The sequence below is a fragment of the Fistularia commersonii genome, chromosome 2 (assembly GCF_037954325.1).
Source record: "Fistularia commersonii isolate RoL2024-O1a breed Wild chromosome 2, RoL_Fcom_v1.0, whole genome shotgun sequence".
In the NCBI taxonomy this organism is placed as follows: Eukaryota; Metazoa; Chordata; class Actinopteri; order Syngnathiformes; family Fistulariidae; genus Fistularia; species Fistularia commersonii.
In genome coordinates this window covers 26,720,498-26,745,178 of record NC_141285.1, presented here as the reverse complement: position 1 = coordinate 26,745,178, position 24,681 = coordinate 26,720,498, and the positions used below count along the sequence as shown (strand labels likewise).

At 34.0% G+C, this 24,681-nt stretch overlaps 2 protein-coding genes across 5 annotated transcripts in view; one reads left to right on the top strand and one right to left on the bottom strand.

Annotated features, from left to right (window-relative positions):
- LOC147236880 (GDNF family receptor alpha-1-like) overlaps nt 1–9,973 on the top strand; it is a 95,859-nt gene extending 85,886 nt beyond the window's left edge. For both annotated transcript variants that reach the window (XM_086175254.1, XM_086175246.1), the window contains 2 exons: nt 2,931–2,978; nt 7,252–9,973. In XM_086175254.1, the coding sequence (XP_086031380.1) occupies nt 2,931–2,978; nt 7,252–7,407 (204 nt within the window). In that variant the 3' untranslated portion in view covers nt 7,408–9,973. The remainder of the gene's footprint in view (nt 1–2,930; nt 2,979–7,251) is intronic.
- Nucleotides 9,974–15,112: 5,139 nt separating this feature from the next.
- atrnl1a (attractin-like 1a) overlaps nt 15,113–24,681 on the bottom strand; it is a 195,818-nt gene continuing 186,249 nt past the window's right edge. For 2 of the 3 annotated variants that reach the window (XM_086175220.1, XM_086175235.1), the window contains one exon: nt 15,113–16,408. In XM_086175220.1, the coding sequence (XP_086031346.1) occupies nt 16,290–16,408 (119 nt within the window). In that variant the 3' untranslated portion in view covers nt 15,113–16,289. The remainder of the gene's footprint in view (nt 16,409–24,681) is intronic. The other variant, XM_086175227.1, reaches the window with a different exon arrangement.

Genomic DNA, 24,681 nt, shown 5'->3' with positions numbered 1-24,681 from the left:
ACACACACACACACACACACACTCACACACAGACACACACAGACCAGCGCGTTGTGTAATAGCCGTTAGCCACTGAATCAGAACGCTCTTTGCTCTCAGCCAATGAGAGCTGCCTTTACCGTACAAACAAGATGGAGGCGGAGCCTAAATCGTCGGCCCCGCCCCCACCCCCCTCATTCGCCGCCAGATCGTATGAGCGTCAGAACAGGAAGTGGCGCGGAGGAGCATGTATATGTAGCTAATGCTAATGTGACTTTTAGGGAGCAGGCTAGGTGTTAGCCTCCCCGAGGCGGCGCTTTGTTTTTGTCGGTTTCTCTGTTACCATGGCGACAGGTGGCGGCGGCGACCGAGTTACACGGAGGAAGTTTAGTTTTTGGCGCTTAAAGAGGATTAAACGATGTTTGAAATCAATTTGACTATTAAATGAGAGGTGTTAGCATTGTTAGCATATCTCCATACGTCACATGAACGACAGGGTGATTGGTTGCAAGGGCGGCCCTGTGATTGGCAGGTGAGCCAAGTTAAGCCCCGCCTCCTGCCCAATGACAGCTGAGTTAGGCTCCGCCCCCTCCACCAACCCGACTGCAGGATAAACCATGAATGAAGAGTTTAACTTCCTGATTTTTCTTCTAAAAACGACGCCCTCGCCGCCATTCACCCCGTCACCCATCATCCAATCACCTTCCAGCGTCCCGCCCCCCCCAAAAATCGTGAGTTTTCCGGCGCCGGTGGAATCAGATGGCGAGGAAGCGTCCGCGGCGGGTGATTACACGGCTCGCGACGCCAATTAGCCGGCAGGCTTATCGCGCGCTCGCAATCAGGCGGGGAATTAATCGATTCGTTCGCGAACGAACGCGGACGAAGTGGTGGCGCCGGCGGCACGAATCACTACATAAACAAGGTTGTTCACGTCTCAGCAGGAAAAAAGTTGTTTTTTTTTGTTTTTCGGAATTCATGGCGATTCATTCGTTCGGTTTGTTCATCCGTTGGTTGACTTGGTGAGTTGTTGATTCGTTTGATTCGTTTGAGTCATTCATTCATTTTGTTGGTTGTTTTTTTTCCTTCATTCATTCATTTGAGGGTTCGGGATCTGATTCCTTTATTGATTCTTTCACTTCATTCACTCATTGGTTTGTTTGTTGATTCGTTTGTTCATTTATCGGTCTGTTTGTTGATTCGTTCGTTCATCGATCCATTCAATGGTTCAGTCGTTGCTCGCTTGCTTTGTTCATTCATTCATTAATTTGATTGTTGTTTCCTTGTTTTGCTTTTTTGTTTCTTCATTCATCCAACGGTTCAATCATCGATTCATTCGTACCGTTTGTAATTCCTTTATTGATTCGATGATTTGTTCGTTCATTCATTCATTCATTTATTGGTTTGCCTGTTGGTTCGTTCATTTGTCGATTTGTTTATTTGCTCATTGATTGGTTCGTTCATTCATGAATTCATTTGTTGGTTGGGTGATCCGTTCGTTGTTCCTTCATTGATTCATTCATCTGATGAGTCGTTCATTTATTAATTTGTCGGTTCGTTTATTGACTCATTGGTTGCTTCATTAATTCATTAATTGGTTAATTCATCCATCACTTCAATAGTTTATTCATTCATTTATTCATTTGATAGTTGTTTCCTTGGTTACCTCATTTGTTCATTCATTCATTCATTGGTTGGTTGATTCGTTCATTTGCTGCTTCGGTGATTCTTTCGTTGTTCCTTCATTGGTTCTTTCACTCGATGTTTTTTTTTTTCAATCATTCATTTGTCTGTTTGTTGGCTTGTTTATTCATTTATTTGTTCATTCATTCATCCATTCTATAGTTCTTTCATTCATTCATTTGTTGACTCGTTCGTTCATTTGATTGGTGATTCATTTGTTGGTTTGTTTATCAGTTGGTTCATTTGTTCATTCATTCATTTTGTTGGTTATTATTTGGTTCATTTGATGGCGGGTTGGTTCCTTCAATCATTCATTGGTTCGTTCATTCATTCATTGATTGGTCGATCGGTTCGTTCATTCATTGGTTGATTGGTTCATTCATTCATTCATTCATCGGCCAGTCGGTTCATCCTTCTCAGTCTGAAATCCACCGAACGATTCATTTAGGGGGGGAAGCCACTGCGATGTAAACTCGCTGGAGCTAGCTTGGGCTAACAGGAACTAGCAAGAAACTTTCACCAGCCAGTAGAAGCTAACAGGAACTAGCAGGAGCTAACAGGAGCTAGCAGGAACTGTGTTTATTTCTATTGATGAATGTAAATAGTCTCCATGTTTGGATGGGATTTAGCAGATTTAGCGAGGAACCGCTAGCGAGATTTAGCGAGGACATCAAGTAGCCCCGCCCCCCCAAAACCAGAGGTCACCAGAGGTCACCAGGGGGCGTGGCCTAAACCAACCCGCTTAAACGTAGCGGTAGAAAACCTTTTCCATAAACAACACGCCGTTTACCCTGAAATTCATCAAAAATGCAAAACCAATGCGCGTCTCGGGAGGTTAAAGGCAGTCGTTCACCGCCGCCGCCGCCGCCATTTTAAATACTTTTCAATTATTAATCATCCGCCGCTGCTTTGAGAACACACACACAAATCAGAATCGGGGTGTTCTTAACTCCCCCGACGGGCTCTTCCTCGCCGCTCGCCAAATATCAGAGCATTAAAAAAAAAAAGGTCGGTATCCGAGGAGACGGTGGATGTTTACAGGAAGTGACATAATTTATTTATTTTTTCAAAATCTTCGCTTTTATTCGCGGCGACACGACGCAAACGTTTTCCCCAATAAATCGGCGGCGGCGAAAGATGTGTGAGCCGGTGGGAGACGCTTTTAACTTGAAAAATATTTATTTTCATATTTTATATATATATATTTATGTATCTATATTTGTGGTATTTTTTATTTTATTTGGTGTTTTTTTTGTCCGTGTCTCCTCCAGGCTCAGAAGCTGAAGTCCAACTCCACCGTTGACGGCGTCTTCTGTGTGGTGAGGCCCCTTAATTTCCCTTTATTTATTTTTTTTTAATTTTATTTATCTATTTTATCCCAACTATTTTTATACTAAATGGTATATATTTATAAATATATTAAAAAAAAAAAGATATATATTTATAAATTAAATACAAAATAAAGTTATCTCATAGTATTAAATAAATTCATATATATATATATTTAATATTCTGAAATAACTTTTTTTTGTATTTAATTTATTTAATACTATGAAATAACTTTATTTTGTATTTTTATATTTTTTGGTTTTTATATATATTTATTTTAATTTCACTATGCCCCAGGTTTTGCTAATCCTAATTTTATTTTCTTGTTTTTTCCAATCCCTTCTCAACTTTGAACGATTTAAAATGTCTTTCTTCAAATTTAATTCATGAATTATTATGTATTTACTTTTTATTATTTATTTTATATTTTTTATTTATTTTACACAACTTATTTGGATATTTTTAAGTTTGTTTCCAGTTAAATTAAATTTTATTTTTTTTCAATTTAAACATGTCATTTCTTTAATTTAGTTTTATTTCATTTTATCTTAGTGTAGTTTAGTTCAGTTTAATTTAGTTTTCTCATTACATTTAATTTCATTTTTGCTTGGTTTTCGTATATTTTAATTAACTTTGGTTAATTTGAATTAATTTTAGTTTTTTGTTATTTTGGGTTCATTTGAGTTAAGTTTCATATATTTGAGTTATTTTTCGTATACTTTAGTTAATATAAATTAAGTTTTGTATATTTTAGTCAATTTGAGTTATTCGAATTAATTTTCATATTTTTAATTAATTTCAGTTAATTTGAGTTAATTTTGTATACTTTAGTTAATTTTGCTAATTTGCAAATTACTTTTCATGTATTTTTGTCAATTTGATTATTTGTATCCATGTTCTTATATTTCAGTTAATTTCAGTTAATTTTCAAGTATATTTTAGTATATTTTACTAAATTTTGTTAATTTGAGTTAATGTTCATATAGTTTATGCAACATTAGTTGATTTCAGTTATTTCCTTTTTTAATTTGGTTTATTTTATTCCCAATATCCAAAACGATTTTTCCCACATTTTCCAAACACCTTTTTTTTTTTTTTTTTTGTCACCCTCATTTTTTCGCTTTTAACAAAACTTTTTATCATAAATCCAATATCAATCCGAACCTCTTGATGAACATCTGCGGGGCGAAGATCTCACAACATCTGGAGAAACTTCTTCTTCTCCATCTCCTCGTCCTTAAATCCACATCTTCTCTCAAAGCCCATCCGGTGTCCTAATTGGTGTGTGTGATGACCTCCCCCCCTCGCCAAACACACACACACACACACACACATGTGCGATTACCTCGCCGGCTTTGTAGCAGGAGGTTCTTTGTATCTCCTCGGAGGCTGGAATGGAGATCGCTGCTTATCTAGTGGCTTTTAAAGTTCAGTGGAAATGTCACGGCGCAATAATAAGGCGGCGTGTTGTTCACCCCGCTGACATTTAGCGCAGGCTAGTTAGCTCGCGGCTCCGCTAGCAGAGGGGAGGAGGGGGATTCATGTGTTAGTGCTTTTTAATTTTATCCATCACACACACTCACACACACGGTTCGTAAAAATCATATGTCGTCTTAAAAAAAAAAAACAATGTATATATATATATAAGCATATACAAATTACAAAAATGTTTAATTTTATTATATATGAATAGTGATATGTACAGTGTTTTGTTTACTCTTTTGTTTACTAAGACACTTTATAGTTTCACTGAGACACTTTATAGTTTATTTTTATTTCTAATTCTGCCTTTTTCTTTTTATTATTTATTACTGTTATATTTTCTGTAACTCTGGCACAACAATTTCCTTCGGGATTAATAAAGTTGTTCTTATCTTATCTTATCTTATCTTATCTTATCTTATCTTATCTTATCTTATCTTATCTATGCATACAAATGTGAGGCTTCTTATTTTAATTGAGATTAATGACATAAGATGAATTTAAATCTTATGTCTTCTATGAATATTTAAATTAGTAATTTAATCTGTTCCATATAATAATAATTTTTATTACATTAATATATAATTAATATGCATAGATGTCAAATTTTATCATACTTATATATATGTATGGGTATGTACTTACACATACAATTAAGCAACAGTTAATTATAAAAAGTGAATTAAAATATGCCTTCTATGGATCTTTAAATATATATAGCGTTTTCTATATAAAATGTTTTTATTTATATATACATGTGTGTGTAAAATATATATATGTATGTGTAAATGCGTATACTCTATATATGTATAAATATATATATATATATAAAGCTATATATTTACACATACTTAAGCTACTTGAATAAAAATATATAAACATGTTTATGTATGTATATGAACAGTAAATTAGAATAGCATAAATCTTATTTATATAACATTATCAAACATATAGCATAATTTGACATTGAATGAAGTAATTCTTGAAAAAGCATATATATACATGCACACAAATATAATTCAATAATCTTTGAAGAGAAATGCAGAGAAATGAATAATACGTATATAAATATATGAAATTGTTCGTCATCTAAAAATGTTAGGAAATTATTTTAAAGATAAAATAAAGAGCACGATTCCAGAAGTTTCTTTTCAAATTATGAGCTTGAAACTTTGTTTTCCCAGTTGTTTTTTACTCAGCAGACACACACACACACACACACACACACACACACACACACACACACACACAGAAAAGAAATCATTTATTATACATGACACGATCATATGAGGGAATCTTTTAAAAAGAAAATTGATTAAAAAGAAAAATTAAATCCTAAATAAATTTCCTAAAGAGAATAAAATGAAGTCGTTCATCCACCGACTTCATTTTCTGATATATAATTATGTAAAATATTAACATGCAGTATTTATTTAAAATACTAAGAAAAATAAACGCTAATGGCAAAGATGGCACCGAAGTCTGAGTACACACACACACACACACACACACACACACACACACACGTGTCCCGTTCTTTGGGTGACATTTGGTTTGTAAAAGCAACCTTTGGAGCGTCACAGATGAAAATGTTTCTCGGCGGTTTTGCAGGATGTCAAAGAATTAAACAGCAAGTTCATCCTTTCACTGCAGCCTCACACACAGCAGGGCGAAAACAATACTTTTATTATTATTATCATTAATAATAATATTTTAATTGTTTTGATTGCTATATTATTAGTAGTATCATAATAATTACATTTTTTATTAATATTATTCATGTTATTATCATTTTATTACTCTTTTATTTATTGTTATAAGTATAATTATCATTATTATTGTTGTTGTTGTGATATTATTGTTATTAGTATTATTATTATCGTATCACCATTACTACTATTGATATTGTCGTTATTATTATCATCATCATCATTATTATTATTACTATTATTATGATTGTTGATGTTTTTATAATATTACTATCATCTTTATTACTATTAATATTTTTTTGTTAGTGGGATCATTTTTATTGGTAATGATATTATTGTTTATTGTTTATTAATATAGTTATCATTATCATTGTTGTTTTCATATTATTGTTATTATTATTATCATCATAAATAGTGTTATAATTATTATTGTTTGCAGTTTGTATTGTTAGCAGTTCATCCCTTTTACTATTATTATTATTATCATCTTACTATTTATCATTACTATTTATTTAGCATTATTATCTGTTTTATTACTATTTATATTATTATTAGAATAATTTTAATGATTATTGTTGTTGATTATAATCAATTAAATTACATTGAATTAATTAATTATTATACTTAAAATTACAATTACAAATATCATTGTTAAAAGTTTTAATTTAGCAAAGGCTGCAAATGTTTAAAGATTCTTAAGAATTATAAATGGGGAGAAAATAAAAACAAACAGCAAAATTACCTTGCAACACACACACACACAAACACAAACACACACACACAAACATTAGTGAAACTAAAGTGAATTCAGAGTGATGTCACCTTTGGCTCCGCCCACAGCTGGACCTGGACAGCTGATTGGCTGGATCCACGTCTACTTCACTGACCACTTTAAAAAAACAGGAAACCACAAACCCGAACCTTTTTTTTGCACTCCGTGCTAAATAAGTTCCGCTAACCAAGTTAGCCTTTTCATCGCCATCTTGTCTTCACATCTATACATTATTTTATTTGTTTTCGCTTTAGCCGCGTGCTAAATGCTAACCTTTGTCAACCTGGCTTCCTGTCTCAGGACCCGCAGATCGACGGCCCGAGCACGTCCAACGTCATTCTGAGGAACGCAGCCGCGCCCCGACGGATCGCCGCCGCCGCCGCCTCGCTGCTGCCCCCGGTGGCGGCTCTGTGGTACTGCAGCTTCCCGGCGCCGTCCTCGCCGCACGGCTTGTAGCCTAGCGGTTTTAGCGGCGACACACGGACTGACAAACACATTTATATACAAGAAAAAAAAAAAAAGAAGAAAAGTTATATCCTCAGTAAATCCTCGTATTTTTTATTTTCTTTGAATTTTTTTTCATTATTTTTTTATTGTTTTTTTTTTTTTTTTTTTCGGTTCGTTTCATAGCAGCTGTGATCTAAGAAAAATAACAAAACGCAAAAAAAAAAAAAAAAATGATCTTCTCTACGTGTTAACTCAGTCTGGCTGTATTTGATCTTTGTTTTGGCGGGACTGGCGCAGGGGAGGTCGAAGACGGAGAGGATTTTGACGTTAGCAGAGGGCTAAGTATGTTCGGTGGTCCCACATTTGGGGGCCGCATGTTCGGCGGACGACGTTTAGCCGTCGTCCGTTTAGCAATCGCACATTTGGGAGTTGTACGTTGGCCGGTCGTACGTTTAGCGATGGTGCATCGGCTAGCGGCTAAATTCGGGGCGACTGTACATTGGACAGTCAAGGTTTTAGCGAAGGTATGTTTAGCAATCGCACATTTGGAAGTTGTATGTTGGGCGGTCGTGTGTTTAGCAATTGGCTAGCAGCTAAGATTTGGCGGCTTTACATTTAGCAGTCAAGCTTTTAGGGAAGGTACGTTTAGCTATTGCACATTTGACAGGTGTAGGTTGGGAGGTGATACGTTTAGCAACATTGGCTAACGGCTAAGTTTTTGGCGGCCGTACACCGGGCAGGCAGTTAAGCTTTTAGCGAAAGTTTAGCAATCATTCGTTGGGCAATGCTACGTATGGTAGCCATACGTCGGGCGGTTTTACTTTTAACCATTGTACGCTAAATTATTGTACACTGCGCGCTCAAACTGTTAGCGGTGGTACGTTTGGCAATCATACGTCTGGCAGTGGTACGATTTGTTTGGGCGGTTAAAATTTTTAGCAACGGTATGTTTACCAATTTAGCAGGTCAGACGTTCAGCGAGGCGACAAAGGCTAGCGGCTCGTGAGCGGTCGTACGTTAGCCTCTTGTGCATTCGGCAGTCGATTGGCCAATCAGTGGGCGGTTGAACTTTTAGCACCGACGTCTGGACCGTTTTAGAAGGCTAGGTCTTCTGCCCCGTCGCCCCGGTTTTGTTTTTATCAGGGCTGTCAGGCGTTCGCCGTCTCCTTCGTGCTTTGTGTTTGTTCCGATAACGTCGTGACTTTCACCTTTTTAAACGAGCTAAACGGCGTCGTTCCTCGTACTTCCCCGCCATCGCCGACCCCTTCTTTCCCTTCTTTCTTCTTTGTAACAGCGATATCTAAACGGCATCTTAGAGAAAAAGAAAAAAAAGGGGAAGGTCCCAGCCTGCCTCGTCGTTGCCGACGGCGACGAAAACCGAGGATGAAAAAGCACACGGGCGAATATCGAGTGAACGTCCGACGCACATTTTCACACATTCAAAACAACAAACGAGCGTTTTGCAGTTTGGCCGTCGGTGGACGAACCCGGAATTGTTTGAAATGGAATCCGTGTTTGAATTTCTGGTTGGTTTCCGTGGCGCTTTGACCCCTCGTCCAATCAGGAATAAAACAAGCTAACAGTCAGTCGCTTTGAGCTCAAATCTATGTTTTCTTTTTGACCCCCACATGTCGGTGTTCAGTGTTTTCGGCGTTCGTCGCCTCAAAGCCGTCGAGTCCAATCGGAGGAGACTGTGAGACGGCGGAACCGCTAACCGCGGGAAGCTAGCTAAGCTTTTATGTGCTAGCGGTGCCGGAGCGGTCCGAGATGACAGAAAACAAAAAGAGGCGGACGCCGCAGGATCCTGTGAGTCTGGACACGAACTGGACTTCCCTCTCAGAAGCAGTAGGCTCAGCTAGTTAGCTTGTTTAGCTTTTAGCTACTTAGAAAATACGTCTGTTCTCCACTGGCGATAGCTTCCCTTCTTCCTGGTTTCCACTTTATTTTGGATCTTGTGTGAAATCCGGTTCTACCAGAGCAGAACCACCTAAATGTTGTAGGAGATACTATAAGCTAGCTAGCTAGCTAGCTACCTGGAAAGACATTTATCCTGTTCAGTGTTAGCCGAACCGATAAGCATGCTGATAGAAATTAAGACCCGGCAGAGACGATCCACATAGAAACTGTCTCCTCGCTATTTCTCAAATGCTAACACATGCTAATAACTGAAAGGGCTCTAGCAGTTGAGTGTGCTAACGTCAGCGGCTAACGCTTTCCGTTTTCGTCTCTTCGCAATCTGCTCTCTGACACGAACCCTCCCTCCGCTAGCCGCTAAGCTGCTAACAGGAGGCGCTTGTAGAAACGACCAATTAAACGAACGTGCGTCATGTGACCTCCGCTTCCAGCAACTTTATCGGAAATCCCGGCGTCGGTTTCTCACAGCTTCCTCCGAATTCTTCACCCCCCCCGAACCCAGAGCTTTTATTTTGGAACGTTCTGCGACGTCTCCCGGAGAACCCGCCATCACTGTACAGTAGAACCCTAAATGTTAGCTAACCGAGCGTAAACATGGTATATGCACTGTATGTACTTGGCTGAAACTGTAAATTGGACAAAATAAATGTCTGATATTCTATTTCCGAGCCTCCTGACATACTTTGGTGTCCATTTTTTTATTTTAATTTTAATGTTGAATTATTTATTTTTATTTTATTTTAATTAATTCATTCATTAATTTAGTTTTTATTTCCCCTTTTCGAGAGGTTTGTATGAATATGCGCTATTATAAAGCATTGCTGCAAATGCATTGGCATTTTTAATTTAATTTAATTTAATTTTGTTTAATTTAATTTAATTTTATTTTATTTTATTAATGTTGAATTATTTATTTTTATTTTATTTTAATCAAGTAATTTATTTATTTAGTTTTTATTTTATTTCCCCTTTTCTAGAGGTTTGTATGAATATGCGCTATTATAAAGCATTGCTGCAAATGCATTGGCATTTTTAATTTAATTTAATTTAATTTAGTTGAATTTAGTTTAATTTAATTCTATTTTATTAATGTTGAATTATTTTTATTTTATTTTAATTATTTAATTTATTTATTTAGTTTTTATTTTATTTCCCCTTTTCTAGAGGTTTGTATGAATATGCGTTATTATAGAATATTGCTGCAAATGCATTGGCATTTTTAATTTAATTTAATTTAATTTAGTTTAATTTAGTTTAATTTAATTCTATTTTATTAATGTTGAATTATTTTTATTTTATTTTAATTATTTAATTTATTTATTTAGTTTTTATTTTATTTCCCCTTTTCTAGAGGTTTGTATGAATATGCGTTATTATAGAATATTGCTGCAAATGCATTGGCATTTTTAATTTAATTTAATTTAATTTAGTTTAATTTGATTTATTTTATTTTATTTTATTTTTAATTTATTTTAATTTTCACTTTTATATCAATTTGTATATATGTCTTCATCAATGGACACGAACGCGGAGTATGACTGCATTGTCATATCGTCATTTTCAATTTTTATTTGATCCTTAAAATATCTTTCATTTTATTTTATTTCATTTTATGTTATTTTATTTTATTTTATTTTATTTCATTTTGTATAGGTTTGTATGTGTTTTCCTATCGTGGGTATCTGAGGATCGGGTCGGTTGGGTTTCGTTGCCATGGCGACCGTCGGAGGGCTAGACAGGGGGCGCGGGGTTGGAAATGTTTGAACGTTGGCAAAAATAATTTCAAAAAAAAGTGCCAAAATTTGAAATGACAACAGGTGCTTTTGTAAAAACGGCGCCCCGTTGCCATGGAAACGACCCGGTCACCTCCTGCGAGTTACAAAAAGGGAGAGCGAAAGTCATCATGTCTGCTGGTAAGTCACTCCTTTTTCCCAAAAAGAGACACTTTTACCTGTACATTTTTAACTTTTATCAATAATCACGATTAGATTTTATAATCTTTTGATTTGTTCTTTTTGAATTTCAGATTTTTTTAATAATTTTGCAATTTTTTTCTCTTCATTTTTTGCATTTATTGCTATTATTGTGATTTTTGTATTTTTATGATTTTCACATTTTTGTGATTTTTTTGCATTTTTTGTGATTGTATAATTTTCCATTCCATTCAACTTTTTCAATTTTTTTTGAATTTTCAGATGTTTTGCCAATTTCATATTGTCTTCTGGATTTTCATTTTATATCAAGATTTTCCAATTTTTTAGGGATAATTTAAAATTTTGAGTGATTTTCTGAATATTTTGAGATTTGTCTCATTTGCTTTCATTTATTTCATGTTTAGGTTTTTGTTCATGATTTTGCATCTATCTGACTTTCAGACATTTAGAAATGTTTTTTAATTTTTTTTAGCAAGTTTGATAGTATTGGTTTGTGATCACATTTTTTAAAGTTTTTTTGTTTTCTTAAGTTTACAAATCTTTGGTGATTTGTTTTTGGAATTTCTGTTTCTTTTTGGATATTCAGTTTTATAGTAATTTTCTGATTCTTTTCCAGATTTTGGATTTTTTTTGGTTGATTTACAATTTTTTTTGTAATTTTATTTTTTTTTCTGCAGTTTTCGCATCTTTTGGAGAATTTCCATTGTTTTTCATGCATGTAATTTTTCATGCTTTCAATGATTTTCTGATTTGTTTCGCTACAATGTTTTGTAGCTACAATTTTTTGTCACTTTCAGATTTTACCCATATTCTAATGGGTTCCTTGTATTACAATTGTTTTACAATTTTTTGTTTCTTTTTGTCATTTTTCACATTTTTCTGCCTTTTTTCCTGTGGTTTTTTTTTCTGATTTTCAGATGTTGATGATTTTTTTGTATTTTTACGTGACATGAAGATTTTGAACCTTTTTCCAATCCTTTTTTGGATTTAATTTTCTTTCTTTGTCATTTTACAGATGCTTAGTAATTCTCAAAACAAGTAGATTGTTTTGTGGCACTTCAATTTCGTTTATAAATTTATTTAGATTGTTTTTTGACTTTCAGATTTTTTTCATACCCTTTTTTTGTGCAGTTTTTATGTTTTCTGATATCCTCATTTTGGGACTTTTTCTTTATTCATGATTTTCCAATCCATTGTGAAATTTAGATTTTAGCAATGTTTTGATAATCTGGAATTTCTTTTTTTGACAATCTGATATGTTTGGGGTTTTTTAGTTTTCTTTTGTTTTGACTTAACTTTTTAGCAATTTTCCAAAGGTTCTCTGGCCTTTTTTCTTTTCTTACAATTCAATTTTCACAGATTTAATTTTTTTAATTTATTTTAATGTTGTTGTTCAATCCTTTTCTGTTTTTTATTTTTGTGACTTCTTCAAGTTTCAACATTTTTTTGACCGTCAAATTCATTTTTTCTTTTTAAGTTTTTTTTTTCAGTATTCTGGGTTTTCTTGCGATTTTCAGGTTCTTTTTCCGATCATCAGATTTTAAGCCATTTTGTGAGGTATTCCAGGATTTCATTTAGGATTTCGTTATTTTCATTTTTTTTATTGTTACTATTTTGTCAAAATGACATCTATTTTTCTATCTATCTGGTGTTTGTGACTTTTTTATCTATCATTTTCCAATTTTTCGTGACTTTCAGATTTTCAGCAATTTTCAGCAACTTTGTGCCTGGAGTTTTACAATTGTCTAATTGTTTTGTAATTTTTTATTTTTTCATTTTCATTTTGTTTTAGACACTTTGCTGTTTTAAGTGATTCTTCTCTTTTTTATAATGTGATAATCATGATTGTAATCTTAAAATGATTTTCTGAAATTTCACTTTATCTATGATTTTTTCATTTCTTTTCAGTTTTCATATTTTTTGTTAAGTTTCCTTTTTTCCACTAGTTTTAAATCTTTTCATATTTTCACAGCATTTTCAATTTTTTTTAGAATTTTTATGAAATTTCCCCTTTTTTCATTTAAATGTTTTGATTAGACCTTTTTTATTTTCCATTTTTTCGTATCAGAATTTTTTAGCAATTTTTTTCATGATTTTCTCTGATTTAATTAAATTAATAGGATTTTCTGATTTGCCTTTTGATTTTCACATTTTTTGTCGTTTTTTGATATTTTCAGAGTTTTTCATTAACCAATTAATATGACATTTTTCCAAATTTTTTGAACTTTTTTCAACTTCAGTTCCTAAGCAACTTTGTGATGGTTTCCTGGAATTTCGTTATTTTCATGTCCTGTTTTTTTTTAATGATTTTCACATTTTTTGGAATTTAATTTTTTTGTTCAGACTTTTTCAAATTTCCAATCTTTGTGACGCGTTTCAAGATTTTTTCTATTTTTTTATTTTCAGGTTTCTAGCAAGTATCCAATTGTTTCCTGGAAATTCTTTTTCTTAACATTTCCTGATTTTTTTTTTTTTATTTTAACTTTTTTGAGATTTTCACGTTTTTTCCAGATGTTTTTCAGTTTCAAACTTTTATGACTTTTCAAGATTTCTCGAAATTTTTGAGTTTTGGATTTTTAGCTATTTTTCATATCCCTTTTTTGATTTTCCAAGTATTTTGACTTTTTCAAAATTTTTCACATTTTTTGACTATCTGGCTTTTAATAATTTTATGATGGTGTCCTGGAATTCTCCTGTTTACATTTCCTGTTTATGAGATTCACTTATTGTCTTATTTTCCTCTTTTTTGTTATGAATCTTTCGGTTTTCCAATTTTTTTGAGGTTTTTCTAGATTCTTCAATTTTTTTGGCTTACAATATATTTGCAATTTTCCAATTGTTTCCTGATTTTTTTTTTATGGATTTCACATTTTTTGTAATTTTTTTTTTATTCAATCTTGTTTGAGTTTTCAAATTTTGTGAATTTCTCAAGATCTCCCAAAATTTTTGACTTTCATAATTTTCACATTTCTTTTAATTATCAGTTCTTCTTATCAGTTTTTTTTTTCGTGATTTTTATATTTTTCTCATTTTCAGATTTTTTTTTCTAGTTTTCATTTTGAATGTCATTTTTTACATGACGTTCCAATTTTTCTGGAGTCTGCAATTTTTCACATTTTTCCAATTGTTTTCTGGATTTTCACAAATTTTATCATTGTCAGATTTTTTTGTGATATTCAATTTTTTGCTATTTATTTTGATTGCTCTGTCTTCCAATATTTGGTGATCTTCAGATTTATTGGGATTTTATGACTTTTTACTGATTTCACAATATTTTTGTCATACTTAAAAAAATAAATGGCTCTTTAAAAATATTGATTGTATGTTTTATTGATTATCTTTATCTCTATTTAAAAACAAAAAGCATATATTTTCCGTCTCATCCCACCAATCCTACCTTCTGGTTGTAGAAAACAAATAAACGAATAATGACAAAATGACAATAATTCTCATATTGAATATTGTATTTTTCATTTATTCATTTATAACCCCAGAGCCCAGAAAGCAGGATATGAGGTAGATATAATTAATATTCATTTATGTTTTTCTGTTATCATTTTAATGAGTCCCTTATACATTTCCAAACAACTAATTTTTACTGTTTTTTGTAAATATTTTATGAGGTTTTTATACATAGCTTTAATATTATTTTCTTTTTTTTTTCAAACATCCCGAACTCTGCTATTTAAATTTGATAAATAAATAATGACAATAATATAATATAATATAAAATAATATAATATAATACAATATAATCCTTAAGTAATTTCTGAATAATTAAATAAAATTAAAACAGAAAAAAAGAAACCTAGCTTGTAGATAAGCCCCGCCCACCGCCGCCGTTTTCAGATCAATACAAAGAGGTGTTGAAAAAAAAGTGATTTTAATTATCAGTGTACACGGTCGTCATGGAAACAGCGACATCAGCTGCCTTTCGTCAACATACAAACAAACAAACAAACAAATAAAACACCAGACTGGAAAATGACCGACAGCCAATCAAAACCTGACCTGAAAAATCACACACACACACACACACACACACATATGATATGCATAAAAAAAATGTATTAACATGTGCGGGTTGTGGAAAAAAAAAAAAAAAACATCAAACACCAGATCAAAAAACAAATAAAATAAAGGTAAACAAAAACAAACACAGTGTAACAAACTTTGCATAATTAGTAGATATAAATTTAAAATCTGAGGTCGTGAGTTGGACGAGGCGGTAATCAATACTTAAATATATCAGGAAAAGGAAGATCAACGCGTCTTATTTCCACGGTAATAATAACATTTAAATAAAAAAAATTACAAATAAAAAGGGTGATATTATGGGATTTAAATCACAGCATTATAATAAAGATGTGATGACGGTAATAAAGCTGTAATAAAGTGATAATAACAACCTGATATCAGTTCAATTCAATGTGAATAAAGTGAATTTTATGAATGAAAAGATATGTGATGATGATAAAATGACCTTTGTTTTATTTTTTTATTATTATTAATAATAAAAATAAAATAAAATACCTCATCCTGGTGCAAACAGGGTTTTAATTTTTTTTTTTTCCCTCCGTGGCGCGACGTTTCTTTCCGCCACCGAAACGTAGTTTCTTAGAGAACGCAGTGAGGAGATGGAAAACAGGAAGTAGAAGAAAAACAGCCGGATTCGTGACGCCGATTTCCAACGGCGGCGCTTTCTGTCCTCGCCGCCGCCGCCGCTCGCCATCGATCCGGCTCGGTCCCTCCTGAGCGAGGCCGGCTCCTCGTTCCGCGGCGGCTCGATATCATTAAGTGGAGTTCCGAGCCATTTTCTTTGGCTTATTGGCGTTTTGAGAAAAAAAAAAAAAAAACCAAGGAAGAAGATGAAGAAGAAGAGGAGGAGTCTCTGAGATGAAAGGCTCAGACCAGAGCGCCGCCATGTTTGTTTTTTTTCCAGCCCTTGACGAGGAAACTAGCCGGCGCCGTTTGCCGGATTCAACAGGACAGCGGCGTCCTTGCTGGGGCAACCGGAAGCTACAAGTCCTGCCCCCCCTCTTCTCACACGCAGGTCCCTTGGTGATGGACGGTATGCTTGCGGTGCTTCAGACCGAGGCCTCGCTCCTTGGGGGCGTCCCGTTGCTGGGACGTGTCCACCAGGGCGCTGGCGATGGCCAAACCTGGGGGGACGGAAGGGCAGAAGGAACTCACTTAGAAGCCGGAGTTCCAGAGAAAAGCATACAAGTCGGCACCACATTTTAACAAAGTATATAACCAATAAAGCAAATGAAAGAACATCGTCCAACTGTGTCTTGCTGGTGTTTTGGAGAAACTCCAAAAGGTTTTCAACAAACATCGTGAGACAAAGACCAGTGCACCCAAAGGACAAAAGACCCAGACATGTATGTCATCACCTGCCTGAGGCTTGTCATAGCATCTACATCGGAGAGACCAAACAACCTGGACCACCACTTCGGGACAGGACTCTGCGGTCCACCTCCACCCGAAAGGTAACTAGCATTCTTTTGAAGACAGCAATGTCCGCATTCTGGCCAGAGAAGACAGAGTTTCCAGAGAGGAGTCAAAGAAGCCATCTTTGTCGTAACAGAAAAACCATCTCTGAGCAGAGGTAGGGCCTCAGACACGACCTTTCGCAAGGTAAGTCCTACTCGGATCGATACCAAGACGGACCGGGATCTTCTGCACCCTCCAAACAACCAGGAAAGATCCACCACCAGAAGCAGCCCCTGGTAGCTTCTGGCCAAGCTTCAGTCCATGTGATCCAACAGGTTCCACTCCTTTGTTTAGCTTTTCCTTTTCACATTCCAATCCAGGAGGTCCCACAAAGTTGCTCTTTTGTTCCAACGGAGGACACCCCCGTTAGCATAGCAACTTCGTTAGAGCTAGCCTCTGCAGAGCAACTCTTCCATGCAGACAATAGGCTACCATAACCTAGACCTGCCCGATATATCCGTTAGCTACCGTTAGGGTCAGTCAGGTACAAGTTTGACGTGGAAATACCGAAGTGTCGTCATACATCGAAAAGGCAAAACTTCCAAGCTTAGTAATTACCAGATGAGTGGTTTTAAAAGTAAGCTGCAGGTGATCTTCCAATATGGCCGCCCGTACAGACGTGTCGAGTTTGCTGCCCGCTGGCTCAGAAACAAAATGTGCCAACCTAGTACTTTACCTTCTGATGGTGTTGGTGATGTTTTTTTTTTTTTCAATTTTTTTGATTTTCCTCTTTTTTAATTTTTTTTTTGTTTTGACTTTTTTGTTTTTTTTCCATTTTTTATGACTTTTTTCATGGTTTTTACCAATTTGTGTGACCATCAGATTTTTACGAATTCTATGATCATTTTCTTGGATTTAATTTTTTTTTTAACCCTTTGTGATTAATTGTGTGATTTTCAAATTTTTCAATTTTATTTTTTTTCCTCAGACTTTTTCAATTTTCCAATGTTTGTGATAATTTTTGGCTTTTGAATTTTTACCAGTTTTCAGATGATTTTCTTGATTTTTTTTTTTTTTTGAGACTTTGTGATTAGTTTTGTGATTTTCACTTTTTTTTTCATTTTAATTTGTTTGTTCTAATTTATCTTTTTGTAACATTTCTCCAGATTTTCAAAATTTTTGGAGTTCTGCATTTTTTGCAATTCTGTGATAATTATCTTAGATTTTATTTTTTTACGATTTTCTGAGTAGTTTTGGGATTTTCACATTTTTGATATTTTGACATTTTGTTCAGACTTTTTAGATTTCCCAATTTTCGTGAAATTTTTCAAGATTTTCCACATTTTTTGCTTTGGCATTTATTACAATTTTGTGATGATTTTCTTGAATTTCAATTTTCTTTAAGATTTTGTGATTAGTTTTATGATTTTCACAATTATTTCATTTTAATTTGTTCGTTCTGACTCTTTCAATTTTCCAATTTTTTGAGCTTTTTCAATATTTTCCACGTGTTTACTTTCGCAATTGATGATTTTCTTGAATTTCATTTTATTAAGACTGTCATTAGTTTTGTGATTTCCACATTTTTCACATTTTTTTTCATTTTCATTTGTTTATTCTGACTTTTTCGATTCATCAATTTTTGTGAGACTTTTCAATATTTTTAACATGCATGTATTAACTTTCCCATTTTTCTGATGATTCTCGGAATTAATTTTTGAAGATTTTTTTGACTAGTTTTGTGATTTTCAGTTTTTTCCATTTTACTTCTTTGTTCAGACTTTTTCGATTCTCCAATTTTTTCAATTTTCTAGAATTTACAAATTTTTTGAGTTTTTCATTAATCGCAATTTTCTGTTGATTATCTTGGATTTTGTTTTTAAATGATTTTCTGAGTAGTTTTGTGTTTTGCATATTTTTTATATTTCAACTTTTTTCAATTTCCCAATTTTACACATTTTTTTATCTTTGGAATTTTTTGCAATTTTCTGATGATTTTCTTGAATTTCATTTTCTAATATTTTGTTACTAGTTTTGTGATTTTCACATTTTTTTATATTTTAATTTTTTTGTCCAGATTTTTTTTCGATTTCCCAATTTTTGTGAAAATTTCCAAGATTTTCCAAATTTTTTAATTTTGGGATTTTTTGCAATTTTCTGATGTTTTTTTTCTTGAGTTTCATTTTTTTTTAAGATTTTTTGATTAGTTTTGTAATTTTCCCATTTTTTCCATTTTACTTCTTTGTTCAGACCTTTTTGATTCTCCAATTTTTGTGACATTTTTCGAGAATTTCCAAATTCTTTGAGTTTTCATTAACGTAATTTTCTGATGATTTTCTTGGATTTTGTTTTTTTATGATTTTCTGAGTATCTTTGTTATTTTCATATTTATTATATTTTAACTTTTTTTTCCAGATTTTTTTTCCTTTTCCCAATTTTTGTGAAAATTTCTAAGATTTTCCACATTTTTTTATTTCGGGATTTTTTGCAATTTTCTGATGATTTTCTTGACTTTCATTTTTTCAAGATTTTGTGACCATTTTTTTTCATTTTAATTTGTTTGTTCTGAATTTTTAAATTTTCCAATTTTTGTGAAATTTTTCACATTTTTTTTCATGTTTTAACTTTTGCAATTTTCTGATCATTTTCTTGAATTTCATTTTTTTCAGATTTTGTGGCTACTTTTGTGATTTTCACAAATTTTTTTCATTTTAATTTGTTTATTCTGACTTTTCCGATTCTCCAATTTTTGAGACATTTTTTTCCAGAATTTCCAAATTCTTTGAGTTTTCATTAACGTAATTTTCTGATGATTATTTTGGATTTTGCTTTTTATACAATTTTCTGAGTATTTTTGTTATTTTCATATTTTTCATATTTTAACTTTTTTGTCCAACTTTTTTTCGATTTGCCAATCTTTTTTAAGAATTTCTAAGATTTTCCACATTTTTTTATTTCGGGAGTTTTTTTGCAATTTTTTGATGATTTTCTTGAATTTTTTTTCTCCAGATTTTGTGACCAGTTTTGTGCCTTTAATTTTTTTTTTCATTTTAATTTATTTGTTCTGAATTTTTTAATTTTGAATTTTTGTGAAAATTTTCAATATTGTTTTCATGTTTTAACTTTTGCAATTTTCTGATAATTTTCTTGAATTTCATTTTTTTCAGATTTTGTGGCTACTTTTGTGATTCTCACATTTTTTTTCATTTTACTTCTTTGTTTATTCTGACTTTTCCGACCCTCCAATTTTTGAGACATTTTTCCAGAATTTCCAAAACATTTGGAGTTTTTAATTTTTCGCGATTCTCTGACGGTTATCCCGGATTTTATTGTTTTTTGATCATCTCAGTATTATTTTGTGATTTTCAATTTTTTTTTTTTCATTTAATCTTTTATGTTCACACTTTTTTGATTTTCCAATTCTTGTGACTTTTCCAATTTCTGATCATTTTTCTTAATTTCCCTTTTTTTTTTTTGTCCGAGCACCTCATCGTGCTCGTTCCTGCATCGTTCCGACCAATATCTGACCTTTCAGTCAAATCTGCGAAGGCGGAGCTAAAACTCCCCCAAATTGCCTCCAGGCTTGGAGGCGGGGGGTATTTTGGGGGGCATCTGCCGGCGTGCACGAGCCAAACAAATGCACGGCGCTCGGGATGCGATTTGGACCCGAACGCCTTCCCGGCTTTTCGCACTCCAGCAATTTTTTTTTTTTTTTTTTTTGCGCCGGCGATTTACACAGCGTGAGGTTTTGTGTAAACAGCTGTGCACGTCCACCTGTGCACACCGATGGTTCACAAGGATGACCATCACGGTGCATGAAATGAACGGAAAAAGATGGTTTTTATGTTTCATATTTTTTTGCGTTTGTTATATTATTCTGTTTTAATCTGTTTTATTTCTTTTTCTTATTTTATTCAATTTTTTTCCCAGTTTGTTTTTCATTTTATTCCATTTTTTTCCAGTTTGTTTTTCATTTTATTATTTTGTTTTCCTTCTTTCATACATATTATTTTATTATTTTTTAATTTTATAACTTTACTTAATCTTTCAATCTTGTTTTATTTCATCACATTTTTTATTTTTAATTTTATTTCGATCTTTTTGTTCTGTTTAATTTTGTTGATTTCATCTTACTTACGTTTCTTTTTTTTTCTATTGTATCTTATCACATTTCTTTTCAATTTTTTAAACCCTGTTTTCCACTGTATTTTTTTTCTATTTTTATTTGATCTAAATGATTTTATCGCATTTCTTTAATCTTGTTTTATTCCTTTTTTGTTCACTTATAATATAATGCTCTTTCATGCAATCTGATCTTGATTTTTGTGCACTTTTATTTTTTTTCCTAAAATAATTTAAACAAATATATTTGATTGATCTCATTTTATTTTCCTTTATTTCATGTTTTACGTTATTCTTTTATGCTATTTTATATGACCCCTAACTGCAATTGGGAAGTGAAAAAGAGCAAAGTTCATAGCAAAACTAGCAAAATGTGTCAGGAGATTATCCAATCCCATCCAGATTATAAACATGTCCTAGCATCCGTGACAGTTAGCTATTAGCATGTAGCATGAAATATTATTATCATTTGTATCAGATGATGATGATAATAATAGTTTGGCTAGCAGCTAACATTAAATATAACAGTAATAATAATAATTACTATTATCATCATTATTATTATTATTATTATTAGATAATGGCGATAATATTTTGGCTAGCAGCTAACATTGATTATTATAATTATTATGAGAAACAACAAACAACTGTTTCCTGGGAAACGAAAAAGGTGCTAACGTCCGTGGTGACGGTGTTTTGCTGAGATGGGCTGGCTAGAAAGAAAAAAAGGGGAAAATGAAATTCCAAAATAATACAGGGACGAGGCTACAGAAAAAAAAAAAAAAAAAAAAAAATTCAAGCTAGCGAACATTAACATGGGCTGCAACTGGGAGGAAGTCTCGAATTAAAACAGGAAATGGTAGTTATTATTAAAAAAAAAAAAGAAAAAAAAAAACATGGGCTGCAACTGGGAGGAAGTCTCAAAATAAAACAGGAAATGGTAGTTATTATTTAAAAAAAAAAAAAAACATGGGCTGCAACTGGGAGGAAGTTTCAAATTAAAACAGGAAATGGTAGTTATTATTTAAAAGAAAAAAACAAAAATCAAAACATGGGCTGCAACTGGGAGGAAGTCCTAAAATAAAACAGGAAATGGTAGTTATTATTTAAAAAAAGAAAAAAAGAAAAAAAAAGAAAGAAAAAAAACATGGGCTGCAACTTGGAGGAAGTCTCAAAATAAAACAGGAAATGGTAGTTATTATTTAAAAAAAGAAAAAAAGAAAAAAAAAGAAAGAAAAAAAACATGGGCTGCAACTTGGAGGAAGTCTCAAAATAAAACAGGAAATGGTAGTTATTATTTAAAAAAAAAACAAAAAAACATGGGCTGCAACTGGGAGGAAGTCTCAAAATAAAACAGGAAATGGTAGTTATTATTTAAAAAAAAAAAAAACAAAAAAAAAACATGGGCTGCAACTTGGAGGAAGTTTCAAATTAAAACAGGAAATGGTAGTTACTAAAAAAAAAAAAAAAAAAAAAAAAAAAAAAAAACCCTGGCAAACCCACCTCCACCTGCACACACACACACACACACACACACACCGTAATTAAATCCACATCCGACCGTCTCCTGCCGCCAAAGTGTTTTTTCACCTTTGACAAATTGGCGACATGATTGTGTTGATTTTAGTCGGAGGACCTGGAGTGGATGGATGGGCGGGCGGGCGGAGGGGGGTCGAGGGTGGGGGGGGGACGTCTCCATTTGCAAAATCAAATCAGTCAAAAGTAATGAAATTACCGCCGCAGGTGAGAGCCGAACGCTCGCCCGGCGCCGTGGCGACCAGGCGGGGGGGCGCGCTAATGCGACTGTTGTGTCAGGTGTGTTGACGCGCCATTAAACCCCCATGAAACACTAATGGGGTCATTAGCGGGAGGCTAAATTCCCCTGGAAGCCACATTGGCACAAGCTAACGTGGAACACCGCCATTGGGGAGGGAAGCTACGTGGCTAACCTGCGGCTGAGCTCCGCCCCCTCCGCCGCATCAAAGAAAGTAGGACCGCGAATCGGGTTCCAAGATGGAACGAAACGCAGGAAAAACGGCGTTTAAATATTGATGCGAAGATCTGGGAACGCTTTGATGAAGGAGTTGGAGACCCAGGTTCTCGACCTGGTTCTGGATTTGGAGGCGAAATCAGGAGAACCCAACCCCCCCCCCCCCCCCCCCGACCCTGACAAGCAGATGTTTCCCTTTTCATACTTTTGTGGACTGTTGTTTGTTTTCAGAAGGAGCTAACTGGCTGCTAGCAAGTCGCGCAAAGCTACTCGTTTGTTTTTAAATCCTGAGGAAGAGATCGTGGAGGTGTTCGTGTTTTTCCGAGAGCTCCATCCCGAAGAACAAACAAGCTAATGTTCTTGAGTAGCATGTTGTCATCATGGAGATGTTTTCCGTGCTATCCTGAGCTGGAAATGTTAGCAATAGCTTAGGTTGTTGACCGTTTGAGAACAGGCAGGGATGGCAAACCTGAGAGGGTTTTGTTAGCGATAGCATACCTTTTGGACTCACTATAAGTGAGAAAACCTGAGCTCCACGTGTTAGCGATAGCTTACCTTTTGGACTCACTATAAGTGAGAAAACCTGAGCTCCACGTGTTAGCGATAGCTTACCTTTTGGACTCACTATAAGTGAGAAAACCTGAGCTCCACGTGTTAGCGATAGCTTACCTTTTGGACTCACTATAAGTGAGAAAACCTGAGCTCCACGTGTTAGCGATAGCATACCTTTTGGACTCACTATAAGTGAGAAAACCTGAGCTCCACGTGTTAGCGATAGCATACCTTTTGGACTCACTATAAGTGAGAAAACCTGAGCTCCACGTGTTAGCGATAGCTTACCTTTTTGACTCAATGTTAGCAAAATAGCAGGAAAAACATTGAGCATACAATAAAATGTAAACACTTATTTAGGCGGGTCGTTTACATAAATTTCTTACTTCCTGCTGATGTCATTTCCTCCCGAAACGCTCCAGATGAGATCTGGGCTTTTAAAATTCTATACTAGTTTTGATACCGACTTGCTAACAGGTAGAGGGGTAAGCTATTGCTAACCTTTCCAGCTCAGGATTGTTCATCCCGCCTGCTTGCTAACAATACAAAAGGTAAGCTGTCGCTAACATGTTCAGCCCCTGTTTGTTTCCCCTGCTATCTATGCTATCAGGTCAAAAGGTAAACTGTCGAAAACATTTCCAACTCAGGTTTGTTTTCCCTGCCTGCTTGCTAACAGTCAAATAAGCTACGGCTACTATTTACAGCCTAGCTTTGTTTTCCCTGCAAGCTCGCTAACATTGAGTCCAAAACGTAAGCTATCACTAGCATTACATCAGGTTTGCTTTCCCTGCCTGCTCATGAACAGTCATAAAGTAAGCTATTGCTAACATTTGGCGCTAACATTGAATCATAAAGGTAAGCTATAACCTACATATCCAGCACAGATTTGCTTTCTCAACTAGCTTGCTAACATTGAGCTGTACAGAAAAGCTAACATGTATAGCTCAGCTTTAACATAACATATCCAGCATAGATTTGCTTTCCCAGCTAGCTTGCTAACTTTGATTTGAAAAGGAAAGCTATTGCTAACATGCCTAGCTCAACAGTGTTTTCCCTTCAAATTTGCGAATATGGAGTCAAAAAGGTAGGTTATCACGACAATATCTATCTTAGCTTTCTTTTCCTAGCTAGCTTGCTAACATTGAGCCGGAAAGGAACACAAGTCCAGCTCAGCTTTGTTAAACCTGTAACCTTGCTAACATTAGCTCAAAAAAATAAGATTAACTATCGCTAACATGTATTTTCTCTTCTGATTTAGAACTCTCTGCAACGGCAGACCGCTAAAGTTTTTGGATTAAACTTTTAATTGTTGTCAAACGTCCGATTAACTCGGCG